At 39.3% G+C, this 20,231-nt stretch overlaps 1 protein-coding gene across 1 annotated transcript; it reads left to right on the top strand.

The window, feature by feature from the left end:
• Positions 1-14,740: 14,740 nt before the first annotated feature.
• LOC124262496 (scavenger receptor class F member 1-like) lies at positions 14,741-17,671 on the top strand. Its single transcript, XM_046697003.1, has 4 exons — positions 14,741-14,781; positions 15,391-16,296; positions 16,518-16,632; positions 17,020-17,671. The coding sequence occupies exons 1-4, from the start codon at positions 14,769-14,771 to the stop codon at positions 17,618-17,620; spliced, it is 1,635 nt and encodes a 544-aa protein (XP_046552959.1). The 5' UTR covers positions 14,741-14,768; the 3' UTR covers positions 17,621-17,671.
• The last annotated feature ends 2,560 nt before the right edge of the window (positions 17,672-20,231 follow it).

Below are 20,231 nucleotides of genomic sequence, written 5' to 3'. Positions count from 1 at the left end.
ACATTTTGTATTTTAAAAATGCTGGCATAATGACTGTGTAAAGCCAAACAAGCCTCTGTATCTGTTTTCATGTTAATAAATACTTGCATGGGCATAAATAGATTGCATATGAAGGCTGGCTTTGAACATCTGATGATTCTCATGTTGTGTTATTCATGAAATAAAAGGTGTTGACTTAACTCTGCAAGTTTGTTTTATCCTTTGAGAAACAAAGTTTCTCTGTATCAAGTGAAGCTCATTGGTGACAGAACATATAAATCAACCATATACTGTTATTTACATCCTTTATTACATATGTACATGAGTATACATGGTGTACAATTATATATATTCACATAAATACAGTGTGCATACAAGTACTACAATACTACATATTTATATAATACATAGATGCAAATTTGTGTAGAAGAGTTCACAGTTCATCATTATCTGTATCATCATGCTCAGACATGTCAACAAGTACTAAATCTTCAGCCCTGGCTCAAGTCCTCATGAGAAAGAATATCATTCACGACAGGTTTCATCCACTGAGCGATTTTAGCATCCATTTCTTTAGGGGTACATGTTTGGATCCAGGGCTGTGATTTTCTTCAATATAGGCTTGAAGATGGGTCCATATCCGAAATAGCTGGCATAACGAACGGCAATCGCTAGTTTGTTAAGAAAGGTAGTTTGCCAGCATTTCTTCAAAAAAAATTCAGCCATCTTTCACTCTTTCCTTTATCCTCAAAGTCCTCCTTTTTTTCCAGATGTCCTCCTTACAGGCTTTCAAAGTTTGTTCACCCATGTATTCAAGGCCTTTTACTTCTCTCTCTCGCTATCAACTTTAGTACCTGTCTCTACTGGAGGCAGGATATCATTCTTAGTATCATCAGCTGCACCCACCTTAGTTCGTTCTGCATAGGCTCCCCACAATTTTCCTGGCACCAGGTCCTCACATGACGTTGAAAGTCATGGTTGTTCCAAATACAATACTACACTCGTCACAGAAGGGCATTATTTCGTCTTCTGAGACCACAGTATCCTCAACCAGCTTGGAGATGTTATCTCTGTCAGTGTCTGGAGTCAAATGATTAGGTGGTTCAGGTTGCTCCCCTGTTATAAATGTGCTCACTGCCTCAATGTGTTTTGATTCTGGTGGGGGACTTGCTATGTCTTTTATTATCCCTGAGGCCGAGGCTTGTAATCTCTCTAATTCGAGAGTGGCAGGTCGTCGATCAACAGTCAGAATGCCATAGAGCTTTTGCATATCTGTCTCATAGACTGACATAAACCTATCTACATTATTGGGGTAGATATGTCTGGCAAACAATTGGACCTGTAGTCTATCCACAGGTGAATTGAAAAGAGTCACATAGTGAGAATTCAGAGCTATGTCATGTGACTCTTTTTCCTCGTGGAAACAGATTTTGTAACAGTAGGAAGATAATGACATCCTTGTGATGAGAGGTTCGAGTAAATAGCTGAGAAAATGCGTTTGTCATCCTTAGCTTCAAACATCATGTCATCCAACACAATCATGTTGTTATTTCTGGCATCAAAGAAGGTATCGTCAAGTACATTTTAAGGAATTCCTTTCACAAACTTCACATGGTGTAACTGTTCACTGATCACCTGGTACAGGGGCTGCCATTGGGTATAGCACCAGATAAAATGATTAGGTGCTGGCTGTATACATCCCTTCATGAGAAGGTTGCATATAAACATAGACTTACCCTGCCAGTAGGGCCCACAACAACTGCATTGGAGGAGATGGTAAACTTGATATGTTCTTTATCAGTAACTTGGTTGTGGTTTTGCTGTTGGTTATACATTGAGTTATGCAGCGGCGGTGGATTCATAATCATTAATGTGCTTATGTCTCCTGTGTCTCAGCATAACATCTTTCCTTGAAAACCGTCTCTCACAATCTGGTCATGTTGCTTCCATGGTGGTTCTGTATCCAATGAGAAGTGGATGACATCTATCCTTATTTATATACCCTGGAGGTACTGCTCTGGGATCCAGCTGTTGAATTTCTTAGGATAACCCATCCATTTAACATACACCTCTTATCTACCAGCTCTCTTTCTCTTCTTCAAGACGTTCCACATGGTGTCTGCAGACTTATAGACTTTCTGAAGTTCATTCGCATAAAAAGTACCTGTGATTGGATCCTCGGCCATGGCCTTGACTTTATAGACTGGTATTCCATCCCTCTAGTATCGTAGTATAGTAACAATAAAGATTTCCTCCGTCAATTTCTCCTGATAGTCACGTTGAAAGACATGTGTCAAATGTGACAGTAGCACCTGATCCCCTACTTTGAATTTAAAGGCTTTCCTTCTGGTTTCATTCATCTTCTCTGCTTGGGGCTTGCCTTGTTTGATCAGTGGCTTAATGTACTGTTCTTTCCAAACAACAGATTCATTGTTTGCGTTAATATCAATGGGTGAACGTTGATTCAGCGATCTGTGAGGTCTCTGGTTATAATCTTTCACCAAGTCTTGCAAAACATCAATATAATGGTACGATTGTTGGTAAGTAAAGTACCTGTACATACTCGCCTTAAGGGTTCGAATTACTCTCTCGGTATAAGAGAGTGACATTGTAGGTAATACCCTTGTTTGCTAAATATGATCTCACTTTCTTGTTATCAAATCCACGGCCTTTGTTAGATCGTATGAGCTGTGGAAGAGTAGCACGAGAAAATATGTTCTTCATAGCCTTAATGATGGTGCCTGGTGTTTTATTTTTATGGGGTTCCGCCCACAGAAATCATGTGAATACATTGATAGTTATCAATGAGTATTTCACACTGTCATTGTCAGAAGCTATATTAGATACATCGGCCAAGTCAATATCCCACCGATTGTTCAAACAAGTTGAGATCAATTTGTTCCGCTTGAACTTGTATCTAAAAGGTCAATGAAGCGAATAGGCATCTTGAGAAGCGAGCCACTTCCTGATGTGATGTAAGCTGATATCAAATTTTCCTTCCTTTTCCACCATGTGACATAGCTTAGTTGAACCGAGAAGGAGGCTGCGTGTTTGGGATTAAAGTAAATGCTGGACAAATACTCTTTCCATCCTTCAGCGGGCATGGTGAGAATACAAATGACATAAAAATAAACTGCATATGTTTTAATAAGAAACCATGTCTCATTCAGAAGCGATCAGTTTACACAGGCTATGACTGGCCGACTGCATCACCTGGTGTCGATCTCACTGTACGAGCAGTACTGTTGTGTAAGGTCTATAACGGTTCGTTTACACAGGTGACTCTACCTCGTCTCGCTATATGTGTGAGCTAGTTCCTCTCACCGTTGCATTCAATTTACTACATACTTGGTATGAAAAGATGTATGACGTTGATCTATGTATAGACTTTCCCATTTATTGTACACTGAAATATAACAGTCCATACGTTGATATCTCTTTTAATATGTTAAGTACTGCCTCCAACAACTTGCGAGTCAGTTGTCCTGTTTACATACATACAATCAAGTACGGTCTATGACAATCTCACTGTATCGTTATTTTGCTTTACAAACAAGCTCTGTCTCCTTCCTTGTCTATGGTCATTAACCAATTAATTATGGATAAATGCTGGATTACAAGTCGTCTCCCTAATCATAGTCACATGCCAGCTCTCGCTATCTTTAGACTGGGGGAATTTCATGTCTAACAATAGCCTGGTGTATTGCACCACACCTTGTAATGTCGTGTTTCTATAATTAGCTCGGCTCCATCGATAATGAGGTCAAACTGGCGTAGAACTGTCATTTTCTATTCATCATTCAAATACCGAAAGAGTGTCCTTGTCTCGTGGAAATGAAAATGAATTTACAATCATCATCAACACAACATGCATGATGAAGTGCAAAAAAAAAATGAAATACGTATAATGCTGCATGACTTTCTAAAACCTTCATCAAAAGAAGCCATATAAGCAAGTTCTTTCGGAATCAAATGGTCCGACACAATGCACAACGCATGGCTATAAACTAATAATGATAATAATTCAGAAGGCTGCAGTGTTGGGGAGCTTACGTATTCTCCAGAAGGTTCTTGGGGCGTTCGACTAGGCAGCATTTCCTGGGAGAAGTCCCATTCGCTGTTGCTGTCTGGGGTGCGTGTGGAGGGGGCAAGGGTGGATGATGAACCTTACCAGCCAGACTGTGCCAGGATCACCCGAACCTCTCTGCTGCATGTTTGATCTTAATCTGTAAAACTTATCAAGGACAACTTTTTGTCAGGCTAGCATGGCCATTCAATAGAAATGTTTGTTTTGCATGTGTTGAAATGGAGTGACAAGATGAGTGAGTACCCATGTGGGGAGTCAAATCAAGGTCTCAAGCGTGAGACAATGTTGAAAGTTTTCGAGCTTGACGAGCTGACGCTTTAACCATTAGGCCACCCCACCGCCCTGGAGTCATAGAGGAATAGGTGAAGAGGTCATGTGTTTTCATCCTGAACCATACTTACTCTATGTACATTCAACATGTGTAAGCATAAGTAGTCTAGGTGATCTATACATTACCTCCTCTCGCTTCAGTATCACACCATTATACCGTACTCTGGTACTGATCTTCTGCATGTGATTGCAAATATACCTGGCTTGGGACGTTTCGCCTACAATTAGGTTATTCGTCACATGGGGCACCTTTATCAGAACTGTGTGTGCAGCAAAACAAACAAGTGCCGCCACCCTGAATAAGAGTCAGAAATATGTCCAGAAAATGTATCAATACATGAAACGGGATTATTCTCACTACAGCGTGTAGTTCCCTTGATTCCAACTGCGAGATTCCAATTTTGCATCTGTGAAACCCCACAACGACATAACACATCATGGGCGGATCCAGGAAGTTTGAAAGGGAGGGGGGGGGGGGGGGCTAGGTATATATGTCCCGAACCCCTTCAACGCCCCATCGGCTCCACCAACGCAAAAAAAAATCTTCAATGTGGTTTGAAGTCATTTTCAAAAAGGGGGGGGTTCGAACCCCCTGAACCCCCCCTCTGGATCCGCCAATGCTCATTGCTTTGCATGAAGTTCACAGCATTGTCACAGTTCAGTACAATCACCATTGTTATACGAACACGGAAATAATTTTCAACACGACAAACATGGACATAACGCATGTCATCTTGAGTTTTGACCCCATATGAAAGAACGTCAATGTTGGAGGAACTCACGTATTCCGTCTCTCGTGTATTAATGTGTAAAGAAATGTAAATCTCCTTACAGATCGTGAGCACTTGCTTGAAAACATCTTTACACAGAGAAACTGGTTGTGAATATTTCCGGAAAGAGAAACAGAAACATAGTACCGACAGGAAAGATGTGATATTTAGTTGAATACTCGTCCTTCAGCTTTTGCAACGTACTTAGTTTTGTTCACATGTGAACAGAGGAGTTTCCACGTGATTAGAAATTAATATTTCGTTTTTACAAAACAAATAAATGCACTAGTGAGTCATGCAATTTCTGGAAAATTATTCACTTGATTGTCCGGTTTACTTACAGGCTGTAGTCTCACGAGCAGTGTCAGACCAGAAATACTTTTGATGTGAATTGTGTGAATAGCGGGTGTTACAGGTGGGGCAGGACATGCTTACACGTTACACGTTCTCACCGACTTTTATCCATCCATGTAATTTCCCAGTTGTATCAATCTGTTTTGGCAGATAATCGAGGCTGATTATGTTATTACATGGACGCTTGACAGACCCTTGACCAGCCTCTCGCCCAAAAGACAATTTATATCTTAAACTTTATTTAGAGAGAAATTGATCATGTGCACCACGCGGCTGCTCTTCCGATGAGGTTGCCCACGTGTACCTACTTCCCCCTACCAATACAAGTACCTATTTTCCCCTACCAATGCAAGTACCTATTTCCGCCTCCAATACAAGTACCAATTTCCACTACCTATACAAGTACCTATTTCCCCTACCAATACAAATACCTATTTCCCCTACCAATACAAATACCTATTTCCCCTACCGATACAAGTACCTATTTCCACTACCGATACAAGTACCTATTTCCACTACCAATACAGGTACCTATTTCCCCAACCAGTACAAGTACCTATTTACGCTGCCAATACAAGTACCTCTTTCCACTATCTATACAAGTACCTATTTCCTCTACCAATACAAGTACCTATTTCTACAAACAATACAGGTACCTATTTCCACTACTTATACAAATACCTATTTCCCTACCAATACAAGTACCTATTTCCCCTACCAATACAAGTACCTATTTCCCCTACCAATATAAGTACCTATTTCCCCGACTATACAAGTATTTACTTCCACTACCGATACAAGTACCTATTTCCCCTACAATACAAGTACCTATTTCTACTACCAATACAGGTATCTATTCCCCCTACCAATACAAATACCTATTTCCCCTACCGATACAAGTACCTATTTCCACTACCAAAACAGGTAACTATTTCCCCTACAAGACCAAGTACCTATTTACCAACCAATACAAGTACCTATCTCTACTACCAATACACGTACCTATTTCCACTACCTATACAAGTACCTATTTCCACTACCTATACAAGTACCTATTTCCCCTACCAATACAAGTACCTATTTCTACTACCAATACAGGTACCTCTTTCCACTACCTACACAAGTACCTATTTCCCTACCAATACAAGTACCTATTTCCCCTACCAATACAAGTACCTATTTCCCCTACCAATATAAGTACCTATTTCCCTACCGATACAAGTATTGACTTCCACTACCAATACAAGTACCTATTTTCCCCTACCAATGCAAGTACCTATTTCCCCCTCCAATACAAGTACCAATTTCCACTACCTATACACGTACCTATTTCCCCTACCAATACAAATACCTATTTCCCCTACCAATACAAATACCTATTTCCCCTACCGATACAAGTACCTATTTCCACTACCGATACAAGTACCTATTTCCACTACCAATACAGGTACCTATTTCCTCAACCAGTACAAGTACCTATTTCCCCTACCAATACAAATACCTATTTCCCCTACCAATACAAATACCTATTTCCCCTACCGATACAAGTACCTCTTTCCACTACCTATACAAGTACCTATTTCCTCTACCAATACAAGTACCTATTTCTACAAACAATACAGGTACCTATTTCCACTACTTATACAAATACCTATTTCCCTACCAATACAAGTACCTATTTCCCCTACCAATACAAGTACCTATTTCCCCTACCAATATAAGTACCTATTTCCCCGACAATACAAGTATTTACTTCCACTACCGATACAAGTACCTATTTCCCCTACAATACAAGTACCTATTTCTACTACCAATACAGGTATCTATTCCCCCTACCAATACAAATACCTATTTCCCCTACCGATACAAGTACCTATTTCCACTACCAAACAGGTAACTATTTCCCCTACAAGACCAAGTACCTATTTACCAACCAATACAAGTACCTATCTCTACTACCAATACACGTACCTATTTCCACTACCTATACAAGTACCTATTTCCACTACCTATACAAGTACCTATTTCCCCTACCAATACAAGTACCTATTTCTACTACCAATACAGGTACCTCTTTCCACTACCTACACAAGTACCTATTTCCCTACCAATACAAGTACCTATTTCCCCTACCAATACAAGTACCTATTTCCCCTACCAATATAAGTACCTATTTCCCTACCGATACAAGTATTTACTTCCACTACCGATACAAGTACCTATTTCTACTACCAATACAGGTATCTATTCCCCCTACCAATACAAATAACCTACCGATACAAGTACCTATTTCCACTACCAATACAGGTAACTATTTCCCCTACAAGACCAAGTACCTATTTACCAACCAATACAAGTACCTATCTCTACTACCAATACAAGTACCTATTTCCACTACCTATACAAGTACCTATTTCCACTACCTATACAAGTACCTATTTCCCCTACCAATACAAGTACCTATTTCTACTACCAATACAGGTACCTCTTTCCACTACCTACACAAGTACCTATTTCCCTACCAATACAAGTACCTATTTCCCCTACCAATACAAGTACCTATTTCCCCCACCAATACAAGTATTGACTTCCACTACCAATACAAGTACCTATTTCCCCTACAATACAAGTACCTATTTCTACTACAAATACATGTACCTATTTCCCCTACCAATACAATAAAGCAGAGAACTGTGGAGAACACACACGGCAACTGTCATTCCTTTATATGGCTATCAAGTCACTCCTGTGTAGTCATGGACGAAGAGGTGCTGCAGGTGTTATCGACATTCGACAATGTAAACTACGTAGTTTGCCGTGTCACTATGAACTTGGACAGGCTGCGTTTTATTATCTTTAATATGAGAAAGCCGGATATCTTATCAACCTCAAAACATGTTTTCCTCACTACTGCAAAGTCGTAACCTTGTCCCCATTTGAGATAAATCATCGAAAAGAAAAACATTTATTCAACTGTGATTTCATTTTTGAATTTAATTGAAATGCAAATGTAAACCTATTTTCGATTCGTAAATGCATGTTGTTATTTCAGGAAATAAAAACGAATTTAATAGCAATGGAGTTTTTTGTGTGCTTCAGCTAGCACAAGCTTCAATTTTCATGTGTGGTGAAAAATGTTTGTGTCTAGAATTGCTTTCCATGCTCAATACATATTGAAATATTCAGTTGCTAGTACTTTCAGATGTAAAGCCACACGCTGTTCGGCTACAAGGGCAGATAGTATAGCCAGGAGAAAGCTGCTATTAATGTGTTATATAGTTATGTGCATTATTGTGCTGGACAGATATTGTATCTGTATGAAACACGCGGTGGTATTAATAATGAATACTATTCTGTGAACGGCATGCTCTTATATCTACATAAGCAGGCGTCAGCTCCATGGCACACGGTTCTGTATGAGAAGGTGAACAGTTTTACATGTATACAAACAGTTGTACATGTGTTGAAATACAACAACCCTCCCACAATGAGAGTTCGAGTCCACGGCTAGAGTGCAGTGTGCAAATATAACCGAACCATGTTTGTGAAACACCATTCAGTAGCTATAGTTCTGGGCTGGACGGAAACACAGCATCATGCTGTCACACCACACGATGACCATTGCTTTGTTCATTTGGCTATCGGGGACGGTGATGTGAGAGCGAGCGAGTGGGTGGGTGGGTGGGTTTTGTGGGTTTGTGGAGTGGACGGGCATGAGTAAGTGAGTGAGTTTGTGTACGTGAATGAATGAATGAATGAGTGTGTTCGTATTCATGCATGTATGTATGTATGTATGTATGTATGTATGTATGTATGTATGTATGTATGTATGTATGTATGTATGTATGTATGTATGTATGTATGTATGTATGTATGTATGTATGTATGTATGTATGTATGTATGTATGTATGTATGTATGTATGTATGTATGTATGCATGCATGCATGCATGTGAGTGCGTGAGCGCGTGATTGTATATAGTTTAGTTTGTTTAATACATTCCAAAATATTTGGACTTTATTTATGATAGGAGGTTGATTTTCTTGTGGCATGTCAGTATGGCTCGGGAGGGTTCCACTGTCCACTGATGGGATACTTTGCTTATTTCCTTTGTTCGTCCACCACCCGCTTCTTACGACAAACATGGGTTGTCGAAGATTATGTCTGCTCCGATATGGGATAGAACTGAGGTCGACGAGAAACAACAAACCGATTCCAACCCGGATCTTCACGGGTCGTAATCAGTTATAAGCAACAATGATAAATCTGCTTAAAACCAATCAGACATGTTTTTTGTTAAAACAACCCTCAATGTTACAATTAAAGGATAAAGTGATTTTCTGTTCAGCTACATATTATATTTTAGTATTTAAGTTAAAGATTTAAGAAATTACATGTAAAGTAGTATTACAAATACCAAATTACAATACAAAGTCATCAAGATGAATTTTTATGTAAGTTTTGTATCAGAACCGGTTAACAGAACGATCATCGAGAGAAGTCGGTTATCAACATTCACTAAACACAGATAAGGGTCCGGTTGCAATAGGTAACTGCTTTGATAGGTTATGCCCAGAAGGTACTTGATCATGTGTGAGTGAGTGAGTTGAGTTTTACGCTGCACTCAGCAATATTCCAGTTATATGGCAGCGGTCTGTAAATAATCGGATCTGGACCAGACAATCCAGGGATCAACAGCATGAACATCGATCTACGCAATTGGGAACCGATGACATGTGTCAACCCAGTCAGCGAGCCTGACCACCCGATCCCGTTAGTCGCCTCTTACACCTGATCATGTACAACATATGACATGTGTGCGCAGGAGGTCCAAGTATTACCCCACAGCTTACTGCACGTCAATTGAATCAAATGTGTCAGTAATGATGGCACGCCACTGCTGGAATAATTAACGTTCATCATGTGTTGTGGCGAGACAGGGTTCAATACCGATATTCATGGCTAAACGAACAGAGTCTGGAGACATTGTTTTGTGGTCATTGACGTTGTGCAGCATGATTGTGTTGGGAGTAGTTTGGTATCACAATGAACTGAACTACGCCCCATATTACTCATGTAGGCATTATTGAAACCCCAATAGTTATCGTGCTATTGCTCGTTGTTCGTGTCATTGTTTCATCTTTCATGATGATAAAGCTCGTATGCCAGGATTGTGACCTTGTTCCTCCAAAAGCGAAACACCCCTACCACGCAATACCGCTCCCTCATTCAGATTTCTTTCAGATCACATCTGGGACTTTTCTGGTGGGCACTGATACGTGGAAGAACATGGGCCGACTCAAGACTAATACATCAACGTCCAAACGTACGCACAACACTCAGTACTGCTCTCATTGATGCGTGGAACAAGAACCAACTCGTGAGAGGCTTGTTTCTAATAATGTATATCTGGTCTAGTGATGTTGGATGCTAAGAAACAAAACAGTTCGAATTTACTATCTGATCGGCAGCGTACAAGCAGATATGGCCACATGCCTTCTATTTGGACCAGATGATGACGAAGACAAAGACTAATAATTCCTAATATCCCCTCTCTATCCCCTCACATTATAGTGTATTGATTTAGGACCTAGACGTGTACCTCTACGATGACCGCCACATTATAGTGTACTGATTTAGGACCTAGACGTGTACCTCTACGATGACCGCCACATTATAGTGTATTGATTTAGGACCAAGACGTGTACCTCTACGATGACCGCCACATTATAGTGTATTGATTTAGGACCTAGACGTGTACCTCTACGATGACCGCCACATGCAGGGTCGCATTAACTGAGTCGTCACAGTCATGCTTTTTGGTACCAACAGTGGACAGCCCAGGTTTGGAATCTCTGCATCGTCACTATTGTTTTACCGAGTCATCGATGGACAACTTCACAACAGCGTTAGTGATCTACAGTGATAGTTACTTGTTTACATATAAAGATTGCCACCAACTACGTAAAGTCCAACATTCAAGTCATTTAGAGAACGTGGAACCGTGATATACCCTGTATGCTACACTCATATCCAACAAAAGAAGAAGCAGAGAAGCGAAAACATAACCTACCGGCCTCATCAATACTGGATACTAAACCCGCGATACAAGTGTCCTCGACATTACGATACCAAGCATCTTGCAAAAAGAGTAAGTGAGTGAGTTAACATTTAACGTCACATCGGCAATAGCTCAGCCATATCGTGACGAAAACAATATAAACAATAAAAAAGAAAACATTTTGGAGAGTAAAACCTGTCGACGATGGACAGTAGAAATACTAGAGTATCACAGATATGAACATAAAACTAGCATGTAAAACTAAAGGATTTTAATTAAAGAAGACAATACAATATAAAACACGGGCTATAGATCGCCAACAACTGAAGGTAGGTCGCCATACTAGGAACCATGGGGACTTACGTTACTTTTGCTACCTGCATGGAACCTAGCTGGATTTACAACATCCCTTCAGCCGCTGGCGATGGTAGGAAGATTTAGCCGAAATTAAAATCACAAAAATACTACGATTAAAAGGTATGGTTGAGCGAAATTGACTTTGAAAGTGTATGGGACTTACGTACCTCTTGCTCTTGCAAAAAGAAGGACTCAACGGATCAGGCAGTGGGAAACGCTCATTATAAAAAAAAAATTATGTTGTGGATAACGTTGATTATAATGATTTTACTCACCTAAACTCCAACAAGCACTTCACATATAACATAATGGTGAGGATCTTCAAAAGACTTCCGTGTCCCTTAAATATCTTGTTGTTGTTGTTGTTGTTGTCTAACGCCGCACTCAACAATAGTCCAGCTTATGGCGGTTGTCTCTTAACCCCCTTGATGTCGAGGTTTTTTTCAGGCGCACATTTTCATACGGTTTGAAAAGTGAACGTTGTGCGAGATTTGCGCTCGCGTGGTCCTGGATCTACGTACGGCTATAAAATTGCACAGAAATGTAGAATATTAAATTTCCTATCCGTTGGTATAAATATAAGTGCAACTACCTCGGCGGTTTGAGAAATAGACACTGCTAAATGTTGTCCAAATTTTTGTTATGCGTTAAAAAACAGTAAATTTCTCCGCTTTTTATCGCGCACCGATAAAAGCACTGTGCTACGATTTTTTTATTTTCGCATCTTTACGGAAAGTGTGAGCGAAGAAAATACAGCCTGATATCTGAACGACATAAGTGTATATGAAATGGATTTATGTGCTTATGCATAACATTATACGCTCAACATTAAAAATGGCTCGCAATAAATGTCAAAAAATGGATTTTCTTCTACGACGTCAAACGACGACAGAGAGGTCATACACGTATAATGATACGGGGGCATAACTCCGTTATGCTTAACACTAGGTCAATGTAACTCAGATCATATGGAGCGTATTTGTTGTGGATACTGACGCTATATTTTCGTTATTTTTTGTTAACGGTGAACTAAACTATTCCAATTCAAAGTTCCCCAATGTGAGCGGATACGCTTTGGTAGTTTCACAATTTATAAGAAAAGATGACAACGTACTACATGTGAAAGCATGTAATAGCGATTTGGATGGCCCTATCCTATATATAAGTCAGTTCTTAGATTCCCATATTCTCCTGTTTGTGTAGATGTATTTTGACTAATTTTGCATCGTTATTACCAGAATACTAGCCATATCTTCAAATGTAATGAAATTGCTGAAAATAATACAACATTTTAGTTGACGTCATTGCTTGTTTAATGCATTTTGCGACGTCGGAAAAAGACGACATTGGTATGCTGATTAGTATATATCTCAACTAATTTCCATAAATTGTGTGAAACTCTCGGCTTCTTTGTCAGAATTAACACTCTTTAGACAAAACATAAAATGACTGTTTTTTCAAATTAGACAGTTTGACTGTGTACCTTTTCATGAGCAACACGCGCACCTGTTTGGCATCAATTTAACGTAAATGAAAAATAACATTTCACAACACCTGAATATTTTGTTTAGGATAGGAATTTTATTTATTTTTGATTATGTAGCTAATTCTCTTCATACGTATGCAATGGAAGATGCAAAAAAGATAGCTTTTTATATATGGAACTAGTACGTACTATATATTAGAATATGGGTGTAAGATTTGTCCAAATTAAGACATGACATGCTTTATGCATTTTTAAACAATTCTCGTATAAATATAGTTAGAGTTTGATATCCTGTCATCACAATATTTTTAAATCGAATATGAATTGATTATATTATCGAAAACAATGATAGTGAATCATAAAACGTTTCCGACACAATATGATTTGAATGACGTCACCGCTGCTGCCGACGCAACAAAACAATTGTGTGCGATATTTGTACGTGTCAATATACAGTGAATAGTCTTGCAATTGCCAGGAATCGAATATCATTCGATCATGTTTATTTTAACCAATCGGATTAAAGAACACGGTGACTTTTGGTGTACAGCCTCGATTCACCCTGATTGTTTCTACGTTTGTCTGCACCATGTCCCGTCCTCGAGGGATCAGTACAGATGTAAACACCCGAGACCTGCGTCACCTCGAGCTTTCGTCACCCATCAAGCGGACATGTCACAGATATAGGGATACTGTTAAACCTGACTTCATACATTTGTCTTTAACGCACATGTTTATATATTAGATTATCCTCCTCAACACTTCTGATAATAGCTTATGTTCAATTAGTTTTCTCATATTTAACGGAAACGAACCTCTACTATAAAAATGTAAATCAGGTTTTCCTCTGACGACTGGGCTACATATACCCTTGTACAATTATGATACTCAAAACCACTGTGAACTATTTCCAGAAACTGCGATGCAATGTGCCGCACGAATATAAATACATCTTGGTATGCATGTAGAGAGCATGTCCGTGATATCAACGTCATCATTTCACAACCGTTTGTATTAGTATGCATGAGGCACTTATTGGCTGTATTTTCCAACCTTGGAAGTTGAAACCACACTGAAACCATGACGTTCATGTAGTTGTGCCCCAGCTTAGTGTCGCAAGCAACACCAGAAACTTCAGTTCGATTGTCGTTACATTTCCCATTTGCTCACACAGCTGAAACTTATTTCAGTGGACAGGTACGTTTGTATTTGAACAATACCCATCACTCACCCATTAATGACATTCTCATTTATCTGATAATTGAAATCAGAATAAATGCAGTATTATGATGATTTCAGGACAGCGATGCCATTCAGGCTATACTGAGTGTAGCGCTGACGCTTATGTCAACACAAGGTAACGTGTATGTTCATTTGATATTTTGCTGTAGATAAACAAAAACATTGACATATATAGTAAAGCCGGAAGACATTTTGTGGTTCCAGTGAATAACATTCTTTTGGTAGCAATGCAATTCAGTGTTTCACTGGCGACGTTTGTGCACGTGACTGTTGTCTTTCTTGAGTGTAAATTATTTGCTGATCCAGTATTTACTAAGAATGTTCGGATTTCTTAACATTTTATCCCACGTCACATTTTGTCCAAAGCGATAGTCAGTTGTTCTGAAAAAATATTAGCTGAGTATAATTCTTGGGATATCATAGGTTTACATATTTGTCGTTCTTGTATACTGAACGGTCGTCAATGTTGAAGTTCAGGTAGAAACCTAATGCCGTCATAATCTAATCTCGACAGAAGGACCAGCCCTTTTGTTCGAGTAACAGAACTGAATTGGGAAACTGTCTTAGAGATTTAATGGATGTGTATGATATTAGAGATAACCTCGAGCGCTGGGGTTTAAAACAGTCATTAATATGAATATTTATCTAAAATTGTAATTACTATTTGAAAGTATAGTCAAACATACGAAATTACTTTCTACAATGAACCTATCTTCATTTACAGCGGATAAGTGCACGGAGGACCAACACTGCTCAAACTGCTCAAGTACAACACAATACTGCAGTACAGATTGCTTTTCAGGGTATTTTGGCCTAAAATGCAAGTCCCGTTGCAGCAAACAATGCATCAACAGTAAATGTAGTCAGACACTGAGGGGCACTTATAGTTGTTCTGACGGCTGTGTACCTGGTTTCTATGGTACTCGATGCAATATCCCGTGCACACTTCCGACGAAAAGGTGCACAAAATGTCCTCAAGGATGTGATGGAACGTTCTGCTATCTGACAACATCTTGTGTTTCTGGATGCCATGACCAATACTATGGGTTCAACTGCAAGAATTGTTCACCCAGATGTCGACAATGTAACAGGATAACAGGCAGATGTGATGTGTGTCATAATCCATATCATGGCCTGGACTGTGAATACTCATGTGAACATTGTTCAACAACTGATTGTGTACAGACATGCGCACCTGGATTTTATGGACGTACATGCTCTTTAAGATGCCACAAATATTGTTTGTCTTATCCTTCCACTATCACTAATGACTCTTTGACAAGTAACAGTTCCACCTCGTGCATATCTGAATGTCAAAGATATAGTGGAGATTGTATAAATGGTTGTGCAGATGACTGGTCTGGTCCATACTGTTCCTCACCTATTAAGTGTAACCCAAACTGTTTGGGTTGCAATGAGACGGGTGCCTGTGTTGAAGGATGCATGTCTGGTTACTATGGAGACGACTGTAAGCCTTGCCCGGGAACCTGTTTTAATTACACCTGCTACCGAAACAACGGGTCTTGCGACAATGGATGTATCCAAGGACAATATGGACAATCCTGTCAACTACCCTGCATAAACTGTCCGGGAGGTGTCTGCCATCCAAGCACTGGGATATGTATTCAAGGTAAACGTTTAATTAGGTCAACGACTAAACAAAAAAGCAATGTCCCTACCTTCCTGAGTTATTAGTATTTGGCCGTATCTCAGTATTAATGATACTGAATAGACAGTACTTGTTCAGGAATAATTAGATCGAAAATACGTTACATACCTCACCCCATGCTGGGTCAGAATTTGAATGATTCCACAGCCTGCTACAATTAAGTTATAATTGATATGTTTCAGGAAGCACCGTGCATGTTGTGGGACTAGGACTATCGACAGGATGTGTAATTCTTATAGTTTGTACTGTTTGTATATTTGTGTTTCATCTTCGTCGTCGTCGCCAAACTACAGAAAGGTTGGTATAAATCTATTTATTAAAAAAAGTATGTTAAATTTATCACATTATTGTTACATCGTAGAATAAGATCTCTTATTTAGCATTCCTAAGACAAATGCATGTGCACTCTGGAACTATGATCGTAATCTGTCATGGTATCTCAGACAAAATGTATTTTTATCAATATGATAATGATAAAAACAACTTACATACAAAAAGTTATTTGCATGCTTGACAAATCTGTTGGGATTATGAATGGGAGTTTGCACTAAAACGTATGGAATACCACAAGTTCCAAAACATATTAATTTCTGAATGTAAACACTATTTTCAAACAACCCGTGTGATACCTTTTATTAGTGATCAATGGTAACCTGTTGCAGTACTAAGAGTGTATATTTTCAGGAATCACCAAAGAAATGAGTCGATACATACAGAGCGATCAGGGCAACTGGAAACAGGAGAGTACTACCCAGTGCATCGGTACTGGGATATAGATGATTATGATGAAGTATCTCAGCAGCAAGGACAGCAACAAGTACCGGTAAAGGAAGAAGATTACGATGTAGAATCTCAGCGGCAAGGGCAGCTACAAGTACCGGTAAAGGAAGAAGATTACGATGAGGTATCACAACGGCAAGGGCAGCAACAAGTACCGGTAAAGGAAGAAGATTACAATGAAGTATCTCAGCGGCAAGGGCAGCAACAAGTACCGGCAGAGGAAGAAGATTACGATGAAGGATCTCAACAGCTAAGACAACATCAAGGACAGGCAGAGGAAGAATACAACAGTGACCCTGCACTTCCTGCTTTGGCCGACTGCTTTCCTGGGCCACATGGCAGTGAAGATGATGACAGTAACCCTGTACTACCTGTGTTGGCGGATTACTTTCCCGGGGCACAGGGTACAGAAGACAACAATGATGGTGACACATCACATAGTTCAGCGAGTGGTTCCCAGTCATACACTCCCTTAATGTGGGATGTGTTTGTTGATGATCCGTGAACTGTAGTCACGTATATATCACCAACTGAAGACAACATATAGAGTAGCAATGGATGCTTTTTTAGTGCTTTTTTTTGGTTTGTTTTTTTATTCCATTTCAAGTCTCACATAAAATACATATGGCAAAGAGGTCAACATCAAAATATATATGAATATAGCTTCAGTGATGTTTTGCAAGGTTTTATATGACATAAAAGACAGTATTGCAAACATATACACACTATGGATGCTTAATTACTCAAGTACCGAAACATCACTTTGAAAGTACGCGAGGCTTTAACCTAGTTTTTAAACCGTATCCTTGCAGAAATCCGTCATCTCTGTTTGGTGATCGGCCGTTGGACTGCCGTCCTTTGTGGTGCTTTCAGTAGCCTTCATGATTATTAATTGTAAATTTTCTTCACTAGCTTTTTATTCTTAGATTTTAGTATGTTATCGCTTATGTTTTCAAAACGCATTCACCGTTAAACGTGCTTAAGTAACTTTGATGTTCATTCGACAATGGGATTAGTTTGTTCAGTATAGAAATTTCTCATGCATTCATTGTCATCTGAGGCGCCCTATGAATTGTACATATCTGGCTGTAAAGGTGCTTCAGTTAGGGGTTGTATGCTTAATACTTCATTTTAATACCTAAATCTCAGATATTGGTTCGGTAATTAGTTTACTACTCGTGTTTTCCGGATAATTCACGCCGATGTGTTAGGGGTTGGTTGATATTATGCATTTGTTAGTGATCAGACACTTTTGAGTTCCTTTTGTTAACTAAATCACCCGACAATAATAAAATTGTAAATTTTGAGTATCTTATCCTCTGGCATTATTATTATTATTTTTTTTATATTACAGTTAGTCAGTGAGTTTAGTTTTAGGCCGCACTCAGCAATATTCCAGCTATATGGCGGAGTTATATATTATAAATATACAATACATACTTGTATATACGCATATACTTAAACACAAACCGATATATACACTATCATATACACACGGACATACAAGTGTGAAATGGAGTGATTTTGAAATGTAAGTCGGAAGGTCATTCATTCCCGTCGCAATTATAAAACATACAATATGATATTGCGCTCGTAACTGTCGTCCTAGGTGTTTTGAAACTCTTTTTTGCATTGCCCACAACCGTGGAGATCCAGGTTAGAACTGATCTTCAATCATCCATGTTTGTCGTAAGAGGCGATAAACGGGATCACTGGATTGTTGTTGATCAGATTCTCTGGTTCAGACTCGATTCTTGACAGACCGCCGCCACATTTCTGTTTCTGAAACGCTGATGTGACGTGAACTGTGTCTTTCAGGAAACTCGTAAGCACAAGACTGACATCGAATTATTTGTAATTTCTGCAGAAATGTAGTGCATGTTTTACCTATTATAGTACACTTTGTGATTACCATCCAATAAATATACTGAAGTCACAGTAACGCAATTCCCATTCTTACTCACAACGGTAATATCACGCCACTGTACAACGTCACGTCACAACGTTGTGACAACGTAAATACAAAGAATATAGTTGTAGCAACAAAAGCACAACATCGTGAAAACGTGGTGACAATGGGAAGTTGTTAGCTGGGTAGCTAGAATATTGCTGAGTGCGGCGTAAAAGTAAACTCACTCACCGTATGACCAAGAACACATTAGAGCAAAGCATGAATGAATGTGATTATAATAGGAAGGTAAAACAGTAAACCAATGTGACAAACATTTTGACATCGACGAAACATATGGTACTGGATGTCCATACTGACCAAAGTTAAGTGAAGGTAATATAGTGTGAACATTTCAATAAGTTGAAAACGTATTCGGGTTCAGTTTCTGAATCACAAGCATCTAGGACACGGTATCGCTCACGGCGGTGAGAGGAACATGAAACGCGGTAATTCTACCCCGACATGTTGGTTATTCATACATTAATGCAGAGTATGTTGATGGGTCCGTGAACTAGCTTTCATACTTAGCTCAATGATCAATACATCATATACTTGAGACCGTATAAGCAGTGGCGGATCTAGAGGGGAGGGGGTGGGGGCTACTAAAAAATCCTGGATCCGCCCCAGAATAAAACGCCTAACGATATTTTACATCTTCTTTATATACTAGTGGAATATAGTAAGTATGCATTATTTGATGTTATGCCATTCTGTAATGCAAAATGATAATAACATGTTTTGTAGTGTTTTCTTTAATCACTGTTTAACTGTTCACTGTTATATCGACATTTGTACGATTTGACACTAGGCATCATTATACGTCCTTGAAGAGATGTGGTGTCAAAAGTCAATTAAACATTCAGTATCGTATCTGTCCACCACTGGCGTTGATGCATGTTTGACAACGACGACGGATAGACGACACAAAGCGATTAAAGAATGCTTGGGGATGTTGTCCTATGTCTGAAACAACACTTGTCCCAATTCAACTAAATTCAATCGCTGATTCTGGGCCTAACGTAAACGTCGCTCCATTTCCACCCAAGCGTGATGCCCCTCCTCCCCCTACCCGCTTCCATAACGACGCTGCCACTACCTTTGCCATGCCATCTGATCTGTCAAGATGAAATCTCGACGCGTCAGTGAACCAAACGCTATCCCAAGC

The sequence above is a fragment of the Haliotis rubra genome, unplaced genomic scaffold (genome assembly GCF_003918875.1).
Source record: "Haliotis rubra isolate DU_JTF1 unplaced genomic scaffold, ASM391887v1 Scf840, whole genome shotgun sequence".
Lineage (NCBI taxonomy): Eukaryota > Metazoa > Mollusca > Gastropoda > Lepetellida > Haliotidae > Haliotis > Haliotis rubra.
This window is presented reverse-complemented; position numbering and strand designations above follow the sequence as displayed.

Excerpts from the sequence above, each read along its gene's own strand:
- LOC124262496 (XM_046697003.1), top strand. Across the intron at positions 16,297-16,517 it reads CACTGGGATATGTATTCAAG|GAAGCACCGTGCATGTTGTG; the intron begins GTAAACGTTTAA and ends GATATGTTTCAG. Across the intron at positions 16,633-17,019 it reads CGTCGCCAAACTACAGAAAG|GAATCACCAAAGAAATGAGT; the intron begins GTTGGTATAAAT and ends GTATATTTTCAG.